This window comes from Cyprinodon tularosa, unplaced genomic scaffold (genome assembly GCF_016077235.1).
Source record: "Cyprinodon tularosa strain WSP-4 unplaced genomic scaffold, ASM1607723v1 ctg231, whole genome shotgun sequence".
Taxonomy (NCBI): domain Eukaryota; kingdom Metazoa; phylum Chordata; class Actinopteri; order Cyprinodontiformes; family Cyprinodontidae; genus Cyprinodon; species Cyprinodon tularosa.
In genome coordinates this window covers 258,024-275,049 of record NW_024038867.1, presented here as the reverse complement: position 1 = coordinate 275,049, position 17,026 = coordinate 258,024, and the positions used below count along the sequence as shown (strand labels likewise).

At 38.0% G+C, this 17,026-nt stretch overlaps 3 protein-coding genes across 7 annotated transcripts in view; 2 read left to right on the top strand and 1 right to left on the bottom strand.

The window, feature by feature from the left end:
• The window catches only part of mslnb (mesothelin b), a 37,133-nt gene extending 30,361 nt beyond the window's left edge, over positions 1–6,772 (top strand). For all 5 annotated transcript variants that reach the window (XM_038286863.1, XM_038286865.1, XM_038286864.1 and 2 more), the window contains 17 exons: positions 71–282; positions 379–482; positions 843–961; positions 1,065–1,220; positions 1,346–1,560; positions 2,802–2,887; positions 3,259–3,395; positions 3,481–3,606; positions 3,690–3,880; positions 3,963–4,051; positions 4,793–4,920; positions 5,026–5,153; positions 5,249–5,366; positions 5,603–5,815; positions 5,946–6,116; positions 6,383–6,532; positions 6,627–6,772. In XM_038286863.1, the coding sequence (XP_038142791.1) occupies positions 71–282; positions 379–482; positions 843–961; positions 1,065–1,220; positions 1,346–1,560; positions 2,802–2,887; positions 3,259–3,395; positions 3,481–3,606; positions 3,690–3,880; positions 3,963–4,051; positions 4,793–4,920; positions 5,026–5,153; positions 5,249–5,366; positions 5,603–5,815; positions 5,946–6,116; positions 6,383–6,532; positions 6,627–6,695 (2,412 nt within the window). In that variant the 3' untranslated portion in view covers positions 6,696–6,772. The remainder of the gene's footprint in view (positions 1–70; positions 283–378; positions 483–842; positions 962–1,064; positions 1,221–1,345; positions 1,561–2,801; positions 2,888–3,258; positions 3,396–3,480; positions 3,607–3,689; positions 3,881–3,962; positions 4,052–4,792; positions 4,921–5,025; positions 5,154–5,248; positions 5,367–5,602; positions 5,816–5,945; positions 6,117–6,382; positions 6,533–6,626) is intronic.
• On the top strand, positions 6,771–14,360 carry LOC119784680 (mesothelin-like protein). The gene is made up of 13 exons (XM_038286867.1): positions 6,771–6,929; positions 7,454–7,539; positions 7,615–7,744; positions 8,776–8,966; positions 9,085–9,175; positions 9,273–9,402; positions 9,483–9,673; positions 11,607–11,762; positions 11,846–11,982; positions 12,474–12,610; positions 12,721–12,815; positions 12,919–13,192; positions 13,895–14,360. The coding sequence occupies exons 1-13, from the start codon at positions 6,786–6,788 to the stop codon at positions 13,978–13,980; spliced, it is 1,848 nt and encodes a 615-aa protein (XP_038142795.1). The 5' UTR covers positions 6,771–6,785; the 3' UTR covers positions 13,981–14,360.
• Positions 14,361–14,477: 117 nt separating this feature from the next.
• LOC119784681 (lipopolysaccharide-induced tumor necrosis factor-alpha factor homolog) lies at positions 14,478–16,510 on the bottom strand. The gene is made up of 4 exons (XM_038286868.1): positions 16,329–16,510; positions 16,021–16,050; positions 15,801–15,933; positions 14,478–14,901 (listed from the first exon to the last, which is right to left on the bottom strand). Exons 2-4 carry the CDS (start codon positions 16,043–16,045, stop codon positions 14,793–14,795), a joined length of 267 nt encoding a protein of 88 aa, XP_038142796.1. The 5' UTR covers positions 16,046–16,050; positions 16,329–16,510; the 3' UTR covers positions 14,478–14,792.
• Between the last annotated feature and the right edge of the window lie 516 nt (positions 16,511–17,026).

Below are 17,026 nucleotides of genomic sequence, written 5' to 3'. Positions count from 1 at the left end.
GTATACTCGCTCTTGGACAGTAATGTAAATATAAACAAAAATATTTACTTTGGATCCCTCATTGTTACAGATGCTTGACCCCAACAGTCCTTCTACCTCGATGATCCTGGACTCCATACAAGAACTCCGTTTGGATGTTGTCAACCTGTATGCCCTTAACAATCCCGACTTCATCCAGACGTGGTTTGGCCGCCGCCTTCGTCCGTTCCTGCCAGCAGTTTCCAACAGCTTCCTTTCATGCCTTTCCTCAAAAGCACTGAACTGCAGCACCTACCAGCACATGTCAGCATGGAATCATTTATTCTTTATTACTTCTTGAGAAATATATTTATCTCTTCTTTAAATGGAGTGATAATCATATGACTTTTTCATTTTCAGTGTAAAAATATTGAGTGAGATCCAGCCACACATGACCCATGAAAGGCAGATGTCTGTCTTCACTCACTTCATAAGGGTTTTCCTGACAAGGAACAACTCTGCAGGTAGGAACCTTGAAGCTGTTGACACAATTTTCCTTGCTGCTGTGCAATAATGATATTTCTAATGCTCACTCCTGTCTGGGTGGCAAATAGGTTATTTAATAAAATACTATTTGGACTGTCATGTTAGTCTGGGGTTGACAGTCTATGACAGTGACATTCTATGGGAATGAGTGGGAGTTGAACTCAGAACCTCTGGAACCCAAGTGCAATGCTCTAATCACCACTTAATTTTGCCAAAGTAATTTTTTGAGTTGGCTCTAAAGAGCTTTTTAACCTATTTTTCTCATATTGATTCTGGTATGATGATATAGAGCTAATATGTTCAGAAGAGTTCATTATGTTCTGTTGTCTCTTGATCAGATCCCACCTGTAGCTCCGGCACAAGCAACAGTGGAGACTGGCTGAAGAAGAACCTCGGAGGGTTTTCTGACCTCGTCTCTATCCAGGAGCTTCAGGAGCTCTACCCCAACTTCTCACCCGTAAGTTATGATGCATGAATCCAGTGTTTTGTAATTTCTTTCTGTTTTTGTCCTTTTTGCTTTCTGTGTTACTGTATAAATGGATGTGTTTCTATATGTGCAGACGGATGCCCTGGCATACATGTCTGTCGATCAGCTGGTGGCATTATCCACAACACCTGGCCTGCTCACATCTCCTGACCAGGTTATCATGGTGATGAGCTATGTCCCTGACCACAAGCTCACCTCCTTCTTTGATGGGTTCTCAACTTCCATCGCGGTAAGCAAAGCTACTATAGCTATGACATGTTGACATTTATATTTAATACATGTAAATAAATAGTTTGTAAGTAGTTTATTTTTTCAGCATGATTACTTTGTTGGTATTTCTTCTTTTCCCTGCAGGGTAATGAACACTTGATGCCCTCTACTGTGAGGTCTGCCATGCTGCAAGTCGTCTTCGACCGTGCAAACCTGTCCCGTCAGTCAGTGGGTGATTCAGAGGTATCCCAGTGGTTCCAGTATCGACTGCCTCCTCTGGTCATCAACCTGACCTCCTCCCAGGTCAACCCATATTTCCAGATAATGCAGGGAAGGAACTGTAGCATCGAGCGTCAGGGGTAAGAAGGAAAGCTTCAACAACCAGGCTCTAGATATATATTGCTTGACAGGAATGATCCCTCATTTTGGAGTTTCTCATATATCATCACACAACAATCACTCACCAATGTGGCAGACCAACAAAAAGCAGTGCATAGTTGAGAAGTGGAGAGATTTTTTTTTAAATGACAAAAGTCTGAAAAGTTTGAATTTCATTTATATTCAGTACTGTCTTATCAATTAAAAGCTGGTCCCTTATGGAAACTGACACAACTGAAGACCTTCCAAAACATTTTCATCATCCTAAACTGAAAGGAAAAAAAGGAAAACATTCATCAAATAAACAGCACAGATGGTAACTGTCTGATTCTGATTCCTTGAACTCCAGTCGGCCTCGGCAGATGGCCGCTCACACTGAGCCTGGTTCTGCTGGAGATTTCTTTCTGTTAAAAGGGAGTTTTTTCTCTTCACTGTCGTTACAAGCATGCTTAGTGTGAGGGATTGCTTTCAAGTCAATGAAATGAAGCAATCAACTGGTTTTCCTTAGATAGAAAACTTTGAATCAGTTTGACTGTATGATCTGATGAACTGTAAAGTGTGTTGTGAATTGGCGCTATATAAATAAACTGAATTGAATTGATTTGAATTTAATCTTAGGTTGTCTATTTTAAAGCCTAGCTAAGAAGATTGCTTGATCTTGGGATTGTTTTTCTTCTTTAGCTGGAAAATGTATCCTAATCATTCAGACAAAGTGATAATAGAGATGGCTGGATCATGGGGGCCTGACTCCAGTCCTAAGTGTTGGAGAAGGGTTGCATTAACAGTTGGAGGATGGTAGCTCTGGAGAACTGGACTTGAAAACCTCTGGTTTACACCAAAGTTTAATTATCTGTTCACAGACACTGTTCTTCTGATCCCACTGAGCCTAAGATAAAAATTAAGATGGATAAATTGTGTCTCAAGATACCAAGAGATGGTAAAGATATAACCCCTAAAACCTGAAACATTATTTGCTACAAAAGATGGTAACTCTTGCCTATTTAGTACTTTTTAAAGAAAGAAACATCAAGTTCTGGAATAATTTTTCCCGTAAAATAACAGTTAATTGCTACTTTGCATTGATTGATTACATAAAATATATTTAAAACTGTACTTGTCATGAGAGATTGTGTGAAATGATTTCATGAAGGATACCTCCTCCTGGTTGTTTCATTAAATCCCTTTTCTAAAAATCTTTGGATTTCTTTTTTTTCTATTTTAGGGTAAAGCTTCTTAATTCGACGATCCACACACTGAGCAGTGATTCACAGAAGGAAATCTACAACCATATCATTCTGACTCTGAAAGGTAAAGAAATAAAGCTGATGCAAAGATTATTCTCTTCTCCATTTCAAACTGCTTGGTGATGGTCGGAAAACTCAGCCAGATAACCAAAATAAATTGTTGCAAGAAAATGACAAACTTTCTAGTATATTTTTGTTATTCCATATTTTCATTTTTTTTTTTTATTCTTTTTCCTCTTACATAAGGGATCATATGGTTGAGCACAGATTGAGGGATACAGTGGGTTAGCATTAGGGTTATAGTTAATCAGTCACATTTTTTTTCAGTATAAAAACTTTGAAACATTCTTTGTTCAAAAAAAGCACACATTTTACACACCTTTAAGAGTGAAGACGACAAATTATGTAAAAAAATCTTTCCTTTTTTTTCAACAGCCTCTCCAGCTCTCCGTTGTTATGGTAGCAACTACAACAACAGCTTCTACAGCTTCGTGGAGGACTCGTTCATGGGGTTCCAGTTCCCCAACCTGACCATCTTCCTGTCCCTCATGCCTCCCGACAGAAAGCACCTGGTATGTTGACATAATAGCAGTAAGGTGTGAGTAAGGTGTGCTTAGGACCAACAGGATGATTTATTTGATATTTCTTATCTTTCAGCTATTGAACTCCATGCCTCCTTCACATCTGGGGAATTTGTTGCGTCGACAAGATGTTATTGAAAACGAAGCGCAGCTCTGTGATCTCTACAGCAGCTATGACAACACACCAGTGTTTTTGGAGACTGTATGTACAACCTGCAATAAAATCTCAAACACTAGATTGTGATGTGACAAACGAAAAGCCAAAACCTGTTTAATTCACTACAGGAGTCTCTGCCGGCTGAGGTCAGGCGTCCCACTCTGCCTTGTGTTTGGCCAACGGCCCTCAGCAGCTCCAGTAGGTCAGAGGCTGACGCTTGGTTCGACAGACGTCTAGAAAACTACTTGGTATTCCTCTCAAAGAGTCTGATCAGTCCTGATGTTACATACAACACATCCTGTCTGGCCTTCCAGAAGTTGTAAGTTTTGAAGCAGCTTTTTTTTCTTTCTGAAGATTATATTTTCACTTCCGTGTCCTGATTGAATTTTGTACCATTTTAGCGTCTTGGTTCTTGATAAATTCAACTACACTGCAGCAGATTTTCAGCGGCAAGACATGTTCGACACCATCAGGGCTTATCTCCAATCAGGTGACTTTGAACGTAAAACCAAAACACATTTACAATTGTATTTATTTCTGGGACTTTTGATTTGAATTAAATTCAAGGTATTAAAATGTGAGCTGACTGATAGGCCTACTTAGAAGGGGTACATGCAGTATACAGTAATTAAGGGGTACATTGTACAGGGTAACCAGTCAGTTCTTAATACTGCCAGTTTCATATTTTCTCTTATTGGAGGGATGACAGCATGCTGGAACAAGCATACTAACTCTGCTACTGTAGGAAATCTGAGGAGAGAGCTAAAGCAATAAAAATGTTTTTGGTTATTATTAAAGACAGAAGATTAAACATAAACATAGCATTTAAGTAAAAATGCCAATGTTCATGCATATAAATTATTTTCTCATAGATAGAAACAAACCTTTTCTCCTAATTACCCTGTCAGTACCAAATATAATCCATTTTAGGTCACTTTTAAGAACCCTTTAGATATCTGGTGAGTTACTTCCAGGTATCACCCATTAGAACCCAAAAAGGTAGCCTAGAAGTAGCCCATGGTTTTCTAGAAAGTACCAATAACATACCCTGCATGAATATTCTAATTTTCTCCCATGTATTCGGGTACCAGGTAGTGTTAAGTAATGCTGCCAGTTTTCATTAAACACTTACAGTCTTTGCATATTTCAACGAATGGCAAAAGGTTGAGTCCAAAATAGTAGTTATGTACATTAAAAATACTGTCTAAATATTCCTAACCTTTCACATTAGCAACAACGCCAAGATGTTATGATTCCAACGACCCGCAGCTGAACTCAACCGCTTGGTTTGCTGAGTACATCGGCCCTTTCATGCCATTCCTCACCCCAGAGATTCTTCAGACCTTTGGAGCGAATGAGGTACTTAATAAGGATGAGGAGAAATTTTAAACTTTTGTTTGTTTGGTGTAAAATTGGGAGAAGATATCTAAGAGATGCGGTTTTGATTTTCTTTGGTCCTTATAGGCTCTGCAGGTGTTCACAGTAAACCCAGCCAACATCGCGCTCCTCAACCATTCAGTCTTACCACAGAACCTCACTGACTTTTACACTCAGCTGGTCTACCAGCAGGACAGTAACTTCAACCCACTTCTGTGAGTTTGCGTACAGCAATCAGTCAAATGTTACAGATGTAATGTTTGGGGTTTCTTTATGTCTTGGGTGCATTATTTATTTGTGTTCCCTGCAGTCTTCCTTTATTGTGCCGGTGTGTCGCTCCTGGTATGGCCTTCACCCAGCTGACTGCAGAAGAAAGTTTGATAGTATTGGAGAACCTCACCATCGTGTGTCTAGATCTGGATCCACAGGTAACAAGCACAGAGAAGGCTAATTTTGACTAAAAGACAGGAGACGATTTAAAGATTGTATTTGTTTCATATTAGCATCGGCCATCTGATTGTTTATTTTTTTAGGAGAAATAAAGGTTGTATGGATGTAGCCTGCTAGTACAAATGAGGATGAGGGTCCACTTGTAAAATTTTACTTTCTGTCCTGTATGCAGAAAAAAGGCTGTGACTAAAAACCTTTTCCTTTGCCGCTGTAGATTTCTGCTGCTCTTTCTAGTAACTTTGGTAACAACGTCGATTCCAACACCATTGCCGCCCTGGGCAATCAAAGCACCAGCATGTCTACAGGCCAAATCAAGAACATAAATCCTCAGGAACTTATCAATTCCCTCAGTATTCTAAGCAGTGTGATAGGCTGGAGCGACGGACAGGCTAAGACAATCGTTGCGTCGCTGTTGTTGATGATGAAGGTATAGTTTCTGTCCTCACACATTTCATGTCACAAACATAAAGGTCAGACCAGACCAACGAGCGAGTCGTCTTAATGATTAACACTCTCTGATCTGTGTGCTGCCACTACTGCTTTCTTTATCCCACTAGATCAATAACTCTTCAGCTCTGTTTATGCTGGGTTCTCTTGTTACTGGGGTACCGGCCAGGGTTTTCGGCCAAATGAACGCTTCCGATATTTTGGTTGCATCCAAAAACCCCTCGCTCATAGGACACATGATGTCGGCTCCAAAGGTCATCCAGCAAGTTTTTGTCACTAAGGTATGTCAGAAGTTTCCAATTACTAATAGACCTTAATTATATCCATCCATCCTTCCATCCATCCATCCATCCATCCATCCATCCATCCATCCATCCATCCACCCATCCATCCATCCATCCATCATCCATCGTTTTATTTATTATTTTATTTAAACAGATTTTAGAGCACACACTTAAAGTTCTACAGGTGTTACAAGCAACAACATCAAAAAACATAGCTAACATTTGGACTATGTACAGCCTGATATTCAACACCTTCCTTTCAGATTGTTTCTGCTAACAACAACAACGAGATGATAATCGAGAACGTTCCAGATGAAATGGCCACGGAGATCCCTCGGGTTCTGCTGCAGGGCTTTACAGTCAAAGAAACCGTCATCACCAGACTCAACAGGAAGAAATGGAAGCGGGAGCAGGTAGACGAGATTTCCCATGAATATAAACTGCTGAAGTTTGTTCATGTGTTTGCTTTCAGCGCATAAACTTGTTTTTATGATCTTTTTTTGTCAGGCTGAGCTGTTTTTTGCAGTAATTGCTCAGGAAAATTCTACAGCTATGCTGGGAAGTGAAAATGAGTGAGTCAAACAATATTTCTACCAATCTGGTTTGAAGTTATGTATGCAGAGTATGTAACTGTATAGTTAAGACTGCTCAGTGATAATAGTGTGTATGTGTTTGTGTAGTTTGTCCTCCTCTGTCCTGCAAGGATTCACATGCACAAGTGTAAGAACATTCAAAAAGGTGCAGATCAAAAATCTGGTCAAAGCCTGTCGGCGGAGAGGAAGAAATAAAGTCACACTGGTGGAGTCTCAGGTGAGGACCAGGGAGTAGAAATGTATTTCCGGTGTTAGGGGAAAAAAAGCAAAGGCTCTCTAATTGATAATGAATGTCTAGTAGGTAGGTAGATACAACTTTCATGAAACAAAGGTCATAAAACAAATTTTAATTGCTGACTAGTTGACTTGAATAAATTCAAAACACATTGAGAATTTCTTTATTTGTGGAAAAAAAAACTTAGGGAGGGTAACAAGGGTGTATTTGAAGGTAATTTATTATCATTGGTTAAAACTTCAAATATGTCGTCAAAAACTTCCACTAGTTTATGATAAAAAAAGAACTTGATAAAAGAAGAGGAAAGTTGCATAAAGGCAAATGCTATTTTATAGAACTGTAAGTATTCCTATATTGCACCACTTAAATGTAATTTTACCAAGATTTTTAGTTTTTTAAATACCTTCTGATTTTCTCATTTATTACAATTTCCAATTCTGCAGTAAAGGAAGCATCGATATAGGTTAACGATTCATATCTTCTTTGTTTTTATCCCAACTTATCAGTTGACCTGCATGTACAACCACATCAGTGCAGAATCCGACATCACCAGCTTTGACCTTTTCCCTCCTGATGTGCTGCTGTACTATGAGTAAGTCCCTTGTTACATTTTTGTTGGCCTTTTTTTATTCATTAATAACTTCACAATATCCATTTCCCTCCACAGCTACTCTCTGGTGCCACAGGTAAGCTGCAGGGCATACTTTGAACAGCTGGGTGATGCTGACTTCTCAGTTTTCTCCTCGGACCTCACCTACAAACGGATCGCCCTCTTTGACAATGCTAGGAGCTGCCTGGTAAGGACCAAAAAAAGTCTATATTATATTGTTTAAATAAAGATTGCCTTTGGCATGCCAAGTACCTAAAGTTATGTATGTAGTTGTGGTGTGGAATGGCAGGTTCTTCCTGGTTCGAATGCCTATGGTGAACTGGTTAAAGTCTGGCTGTGATACAGGGGACCTGGGTTCAAATCCACAATAAAACTCTCAGGTTGAGTGGAGGATAGAAGAGGACCCAAATGCAGGGAATGAAGCTGAAATGGTTTCTTTCAGATTTATTATTCCATAGGTAGCAACTGAAGGCAAAAATCCCAAAAAACAAAATACAGAAATTCTGAAGACGTCAGGGAAAACACAGGAGGATAAAAAAAAATGACAAGGAACCAGCAAACAGTGACTGAAGAGGTGTATTTATGGGTGACAGAAAGAAAGACCAGGCTAAACAGCAGACTGGGAGCAGGTTTGGATAGAGGAATCTAGAAGGGAGCTAGGGGAAAGGAGTCTGACACAAGAGGGCAACAGAGGGCAAACAAGAAATACATAGGAAATCAAATACATCCAGAAAACACCACAAAATGGGAATTAAACTGAAAAAAACTAGAAAACACAGAAAAAAACATGAATCAAAGTGAAAGTGAAAGCTCAAAAAGAAATCTTAAACAGAACCAAAAAGTGCATAATCATGACACAGAATCATGACAAAAACAGCTTAATCATTATGTTGTTTAAAGATCCTTTAAAATGGTTCTATTATCTTTTATTAGATGCTTGTCTCCTTTACTATGAAAATCTTTTTTGTAGTTTAAAAAGTATTTTAAGCTAAAACCTGCCTTTGTTATGCATTAACTTTAAGCTTAATAGAAATCAAACACTATAATTCACATAAATTCTTAGGCTGTGTAGGCAATTTTGAAATGAGGTGAAAGGATGATTAACATAACTGGAGTGACTAAAATGTATCAAGTTTCTTTCAGATGGGTGTTTTTTTTTCTTTCTTTTTTTTTTTATGTTCCGATCGTATTTTGCTTATTTCTCTTTTTCTATTAAAGGGCATAGCGAGCACAAGCTTGACAGCGGATCAAATAAACGTTTTGGGAAACATGTGTTGCTTCCTGAATGCATCCTACATCCTGAACTCTGATTCTTCCATGTTGGAGAAACTAAAGACCTGCCAAGACCTCTCTGATGCTCAAGCAGCTGCAGTGGAAGCTGTTCTGATCAAGGGGAACACTACATATGGGTAACCACCAACACTGAATCCACTTTTTATGTCGAATAAATATCTGTAGTTTTTGGCAGAAAATGGTTGCCTTTATCTCCTTATAAAACATCAATTTCTGTTGCTTTTTAATATCCAGAAACCCTTCAACATGGACTGACACAACTCTGAGGAGCCTCGACACATTGCCTTTGTACATGTCTTCAGATTTCTATGACAACTTTGAAAAAGTAAGTAATTAATGTGCGCATTCCGCATACATTCTCCTGAAGGGGGATAAAGTATGTTTTCTTTTTTTTATAATGTTCTTCTTATTCCTCTTTGCAGCCTGTAAAGCGCAGATTCCTAAGATACTTCCTGAAAGTTCTCAGACAGAATAGAGTCAGTCGAGCAAAGAGGAGGAGGATGAAGGCAGAGATAAGAAAATCTATCAGAAAAAGAACGAGACGAGATGCAGGTCAGTTTTATTTCACTTTACCTGGTTTTGTTTTACCCACTGATTACTGATTTTTTCCTATTCCTTCCATTCATTTTCAGTCAGTGAATGCACCGTGGGAACAATCAATGAAGTTGTCATCAGTGATGAAAGTTTCCCCTTGGACTATGACGACGTCAATCAGTTCAACAGCTGTCTCAGTGCTGCAACGGTCAGAGACAACCTGGAAGCCATCACCCAGAAGGTTGATCTAGAAGATTACCTTAAGATTGTCCTCGAGAAGCTAAGACAGGTATGTAGACAGAGCATGTCTTTATAATAGAGGCAGCAATATTCATGACCTGGTTGAGTAGCATTTTCAAAAGGACAGGGTTTATTTAAAGATGTGAAAATTATATTAATCAAAATGGGCAATATTTGATTTGTTACACAGCAATTTCTAGCAGCAGAAAATAGGTTTTCTCAGCTGGGGTTTCTACAAAACAGCATTCATATTTTAGTCTATCATGAGGCTGCCAAGTCAAGGAAGGCTGCCATTGAAGCAGCAATGAGCCAAATTTTTTTACTTTAACTTCCTATGATGGTAAACTGTTTTTTAAAGACAGTTAAATGGTCGGTCATCTCCTCCTACTGTGGTGTGGAAAACCACACTTGCTTATTTCTACGCCACTGACCCAGCCGTAGTGTCCAGCTCTAATCTGGCTCTCGCCTTAAGATGAATAGCTTTAGAGCAGCCCAATATAAGGCTGCTGGCATTAGTAACTCAAAAATGACTTATTTCTGCTTTACTGTAAATTATCCAATGATTTCATAATCTAACACTTTCTTGAATACATTAGTGTTTTATTTTTTTTGTTGATTTAAAGAGTCATAACCTGGTATTTTACATATACTATCCTCCAGAAATTGTCTCTGAATTCACCTTTAGTCTATTTTAGGGGATTTATTTGTCTTTGTTTTGATAGAAGTTTATATATGGGGAGTGTTGGCCTAGTTGTTAGAGCAGGTTGCAAGTATACAGTTCGATCCCCACAGCCTCCACTCTGGGTTTCTGAGCAAAACCCTTAACCCCTGATTGCTCCCCGGGTGCCACACAATGGCAGCCCACTGCTCCCTAAGGGGATGGGTCAAAATGCAGAGAGCAAATTTCCTCATTGTGGGACAATAAAGGTTTACATTACATTACATTAATCTCTTGCTATGTATTTTAGTGAGATTCAGATCACATGAAACAACAGCTACCAGCATGATCTCTCTTTTACAGCTATCATCTTTAGGCAGAACCTAGATTCTTTCAGAAAATAAATAATGTAAGCGGCATGTGAAGCGGTTTCAGTATGCATGACATGCAGGAAAATTAAGACATGACTTTGAAAAACAATGTCTGCATGAATGTTGCTTTATGGAGGTTTAGTTTAAAAAAAAAAATTCTAGATCATTTAACATTTAGAGGTACTGTCTGTTGAGGTTGGCCATCCCATAAAAAATATCCTTAAAGGCACATATGGATCCCACCTTTTATTCAGAGTTAATGTGGTCTAAACCTTGACAGTGAATAAAAAAAAAAAAAATGGAACTAACTGACTATTGTCAGGTTGAGGTTTGAAGAGGACCAAAACGCAGAGACTGAAGCTGAAGTGGTTTCTTGCAGGTTTGATAACAAAAATAATATACATAATCCACAAAATCCAAAAATACTGAAAACCAGGAATACTCACAACAACGGGGCAAAGAAATGACAAAAAACAGCAACAGTGACTGAGCAGGAGGTGCAAATATGGGAGAGGGAAACAAAGACCAGACTAATCAGCAGAAGAAATACTTAAGAACTCAAATACAATCAAAAATAACTAGAATAACAAAATGGAAATAAAACCACTGAAAAATCAAACATAAAACTTAAATAGAACCCAAACCATGACAACAATCCTGTCTGGTATATATTTCAGCCCAGGTCTTTCCCATATGGGTTTCACCAGAAATGTTGACTTATTGGCAAGATTTTATTTTGCTCCCAATAAGATTAGAGTTATAATATTTAGGTTAAAGGATTTTAGTCACATTCTCCAAAACATATGATTAGGCTAAATTAAATTCAGGATCTGTATGATCAGACCAATGTCTTCACAATTTATTTTGATTATCCAGACACAAGCAAAACTATCTATGTTTACATTTTTCACTTTTCTTATTCATGATCTTTTATCTTTGTGACATACTTGCAGGCTTACACCACCAACATTCCTGAAGATCAGGTTCAGCTCTTGGGCGTGGCGTCCCGTTTTGCCTCAGCTGATGAGGTCAGTACATGGGAAATCACTCAAGTTGACACGCTCGCAGCTTTGATGGACACAGCAAATGGAGAGTTGGATCCAAGCTTGGTGAGCAAACAGTTCAATGTTTCGTACTTGTATGTGACACTTCCCTGCCTAGCTGCTCACATGAATGCCTGTTTCTGCTTCAGGCCAGAGCTATTATCTCTAAGTATCTGAGCGTAAATGGCAATGAACTTGGCAGCACTGAGCTTAATGCCATCAGAGGACAAAACCTGTGCTCTTTGGATATTGAGGTTCTTAGAAACATTTCCAGCCAGAACATAAGGTAAGTACTCATTGTCTTCCTTCCTTCCTTCCTTCCTTCCTTCCTTCCTTCCTTCCTTCCTTCCTTCCTTCCTTCCTTCCTTCCTTCCTTCCTTCCTTCCTTCCTTCCTTCCTTCCTTCCTTCCTTCCTTCCTTCCTTCCTTCCTTCCTTCCTTCCTTCCTTCCGTTTCTAGAGCTTGCCATAGTATTATATTTTTTTGCTGTGATCACATTTATACCTCAGCCTAAACAAAAGTAGAGCATCCAAACTTTCATACCCCTACTTGAGACTTGTTGGAGATACTTAACATTGGGAGAACAATTACTTTGTTGCATCTCTGTTGTTGCTCATGTCTGATAAGCATTATCCCAGAGTTTTGGAACGTTTTTGCTCATGAAAGCACAGCACTAGAACAGATCTCCGATGTAGTATAGCATACCCTTAGCCTGATAATATAGATTTATTCATGTTTCAGTGACACATTTTAAAGATTCTCTTCCTTTTTATCTCAGGGACGCAGAAGGGTTGGATGTGTCCAACTGCACCTCAGAAAAACAAAGAGCCCTTTTCAACACTGCCAGACAAGCGTTCATAACCTCGAGGAATTCAGACTCTGTTTCAGTGTTCCAGCTCTTACAGCCATACCTGGGTGAGCAGACAGACACAAACACACACATACCTCCAACAATAAATATAAATCTTTCTCTTGAAAAAAAAAAAAAAAGCGTTAGGTAAACATACTTTTCTTTGGTCCTTCAGGGGGTGCACCTTCTGAGTATATCCAAAGTTTGTCCGGCTCTAACGTCAATATGGACCTTCGGACCTTTGTTAACCTGGATGAGGAGTTTGTACAGGTCAGTGTCATCCAGCTTTTAAACATAATTTCCCATTAAACCTTTATTTTGCTTGGTTCATTGTAATTGAGTGTAAAAGTGGATCTCCTTTTGCCCTTCGTAGAGTCTGACTGTTGAGCAAGTTAAAGGACTGGTTGGTGACAACCTGGCAGATCTGAAGAGCTTTGAAAATAATCCAGTAGTAAGAAGCTGGATCACAAATCAATTACAGTCGGACCTTGACAAGCTGGGAATAAACCTTGTGGGAGGTAGAGCGGACCCAACAACCAACTCCCAAACCACCAAGGCTACTACACAGTCTGTCACAAAAGATGGCCTAAATGTCCAAACCACAACAACTACCACAGCTACCACAACACCTACCACAACTACCACAGGTGAGTCCTATTGAAGATTCAGACTCAGATTTCAATCATTTTCAAACACATCAGCACATGTGGCAAAATAGGAAGCAGTGGCTTGTGGGTAAAAGGCAACAGCTTGAATGGAGATTAAACTTTAATGAGATAGAGATATCAAACTTAACTGTTGAATACTGCAGCTGTAACCAACCTCTATGCACGAGCCAGCAATTCTGAATATTTAAGCTTAGGGTTGATGTGCAATTTATTATAAATTGGATTTTTTTTTTTTGATTGCCCTAAAGGGTTAATGTCACGGTGGCAGTTGCCTACTCATCTATAGCATTGAGTGTAGATTACACTGTTCTCGTAGCATTTTTCCAGGGGCTGCATATCTTACAGCATTCTTCCTATTGGTATGGTTCCTGTCTGGTCCATAAAAGTGAACTGAAAATACACACTTTTGTTGCAGCAGATTTCTAAACTGCTTTAAGCATACTTACCTATGAGATCACTCATCTTTTGTAAAATCATACACCCCTTTCAGGAATACACAAACTAAAAACAGCTCAAATATTAGACAAACTGACCAGCTGTTTGTTGAAATGTTTTATAGCTATCACACAATGGCACAGCAACTTTGCTCGCAGCTAACACTACATATTACATGTGATGTGTTCTGTTTAAAATGACTGGTTTGCATTCATTCTCAGCCTCTAAAACCTGTTTCTGTTTTAGCTGCTGGAGTCCGGATGCAAGGAGACGTTGCTGGCTTCACCTTCCTGGTTTTCCTGGGACTGCTCATCTCTTCCCAGCAGATCTGAGGGAACGCATGGCTGCTCACCATGAACACACTGTAGGCTAAAAATCAATACCTGGATCAAAGGGACTTTTATCTACGATATGTCTTAATGAAAATGTCAGGCGGTGTATCTATTGAACAAGAATATGTGCCAATATTGTGCTTATGATTATCAAATTCTCTATTTTAACCCCTCTTCTATTGGTTTATTTAATAAAAGATGTACTTTTTATTACTATTATTAATTTTGTTTATGATTCATCATGTAAAGGTTGGCTCTGTGAACACTTAAAATAAAATCATTGATTCAGCTTCTTTTTCTGTAACATGTTACATTTTGCTTCTGTAAAAATTTAAGGATAAAACTTATACTGACTAATAAATATCTGTTTAATGCAAACACTTATCTGTGAGGTCATCTGTTTTGGACAGGTTAAAACAAAGCAAATGTCCGTATTTTCCAATAAATCCAGTGTCTTTTATTAAGGTTCACTTTTTAGATCAATAATGAAATACAAATATTTGAAAAGCATTTATTTTGCCCAGTTTACTTGTTCTCAAAAGATTGAAAAGATATATTAATATCATTGTTTAATTTCTTCAGTTTAATCAAACATTTTTTTAAATGTCTCTATGAACAGGTACAACTCAATTTTTTGGGCTCAGATGACATCTAGTGGTGAAACTGCTGCACACATTTAGTACACCCTCATTCATTGCAAGGAATAGGAATTTAGAAATGACTACAATTCTTATTTAATTAAAGAATATTTTTTATTTTTTTCAGATCAGGTTGCATTTAACCTATCCGACAGCTTATAGCTGCAGATTTGGTTATAGGCGTTTATACACTCCCAGGATAGTCTTGCAGGTTGGGCAGGTGTGCTTGGCATCTTTCAGACGGTCCACACAGAACGGGATGAGGCAGCAACCTAAAACAAAACTGGAGAACAAAATAGATATATATTCAGAACCACCTACTAAACTCAATGCATAAAATAAACCACCTTTTAATTAGATCTGAATTAGTTATTATTGTAATTAAGTTGATGGGCTATCACTCCTCACCAGCAGAGAAATGTCCTCAGATGTGCTTATTTGTAATCAATAAATCAGGGTGCTTATAGAAAGTTTTCATAGGGGGGATCAGACTTTGACCATCAACAATAATGTTTGATATAAAAAGAAAAGTAGCACAGAATTTAAATAAAGCCTTCATATTCTGTTTTACAGGAGAAGGCATCAGAAATTGGCATGACTTAAAGGACCCCTAAACAAATCATAGGCATTAATAAATCAATAATAAGCTAATAAAACTTTGCTTTCAAATTCACACAACAAAAGAAATTAAAACTTTCCGTTTTTAAAGACGGGTTGGCGACACTTTTATAGGAAAACCTAGTGTTTTCAAAAAAGCTTATGACGTTTAATATAACTTTGTCCACACCTGCGTTATAAAAAGTTAAACAGCAACACCTCATCTGGTTAATTCTTTACGCTCTTCATTTTCGCTGATCAAACTAAAGAAACCTTTTGTTATGGTATCTTAAATCTAATCTTACATTTATAGGAGATGAGTTGAGGATCTTTTTTAAAAGGTAACATTGCTTTGATTTTATAAGCATCATTGGGTTTTTTTTGTGAATTTAGGTTTAAAATACGAACGATTATGTGCATGGAGCTTGACAAAGCAAAAGTATCAATATTGGTAATTAATTTCTTTGCTTCCTTTGTGCAAAAAATTTTGAACTATGAATTTTTTTCTTTTTTTTGCTAACCTACTCAGACATTTATCTTAACTACTGCGAAATTATTATTTAAAAAATCCCCCACACACATTACCCGCAGAGAAAGAGTCCTCCACAGAAAAGGTAGGTGAGTAATCCAGAGGAATATTCCACCTTGGAGAGGACTGTCTGGTGGCACTTTGGGCAGGCAATCTGAACTGGATTGTCTCCTAAAGGGCCAACTGTTGCTGCAGAGAACAAGGGATTTAAAGAAAAGCCGATAGGGGGGGAAAAATTCATTTTTGAAACATAAAAAAATGATGTTATTAACTCACCAACAGCTACTTGTATGTTAGACATTTTTCCTGTAAAAACAGGTACAGCACAAAATCCATATTATTTATAATGAAATGAAAAAAAACATGATTTTAGAAATAAAAATACAATATAAACTGTATTTCTCCATTAAAACATTTAAAAAACAGCCCCATAATTGTACAGCAGTACTATTTTGAAGAATATTTGTTAGCCTCCATTAGTAAACAGATTCAAGGTCATTTTACATTAAATGGATCCCATAAATAAATAAATCTAAGTGACACAAAATCAAAATCGTAAAAAGGGATTCTGAACTACTACTTACAGTCTGAGACGGATGATTTTGGCTTTAGACTGGCCAATAATCCCAGAAAGATGCTGCTCTGCAGGGACGCGCCTCCTCCTCATTGGAGTCATGAGATGCTCCGAAAGAGTATAAACAGCACTGGAACCAACATTTTTATCATAATGTTTCCTCTGGCTGATCTACATCTAAACAATAAATATGGTTTGTATATCAGCATGGCTTTGATTCGTCGACAGAAAAAACAAAACAAAAAGTTTTTTTTTTTTTTATAAAATATCCACTTAGTGTGATAGCAGATAAAGGTTTCTGTTTCTGAGAGACTTGTGACCCTTGGAGAAGACAGAAGCTGCTATATTCAGTCTGGAATTAGCAGCACATGTTCCTGTTCATCCAAATTAGCTGTAGAATTCAGTTCTCCTCTGAGCAGAGCAGTGTTCCAACAGCATAACCTTTGTCAGTAACAGTGTTTTGTATTTTACTGCATTGCAACCACAACTTCTATTGTATTTTATGTGATTAAACACAAGTGCATAATTCTAACAAAAGAGCATTAAGAAACTCCCAAAAGACTCACTTTGAACATAACTATACAGATGTGAACGCTTCTTGATTCTGACGAATGCAAAAAAAAAAAAAAAAAGCCATAAAACAGATCAGACTGATGATCTTTTATTCCACAGTACAGAGATTTCCTTAATTAAGCAGCTGTAATTCTT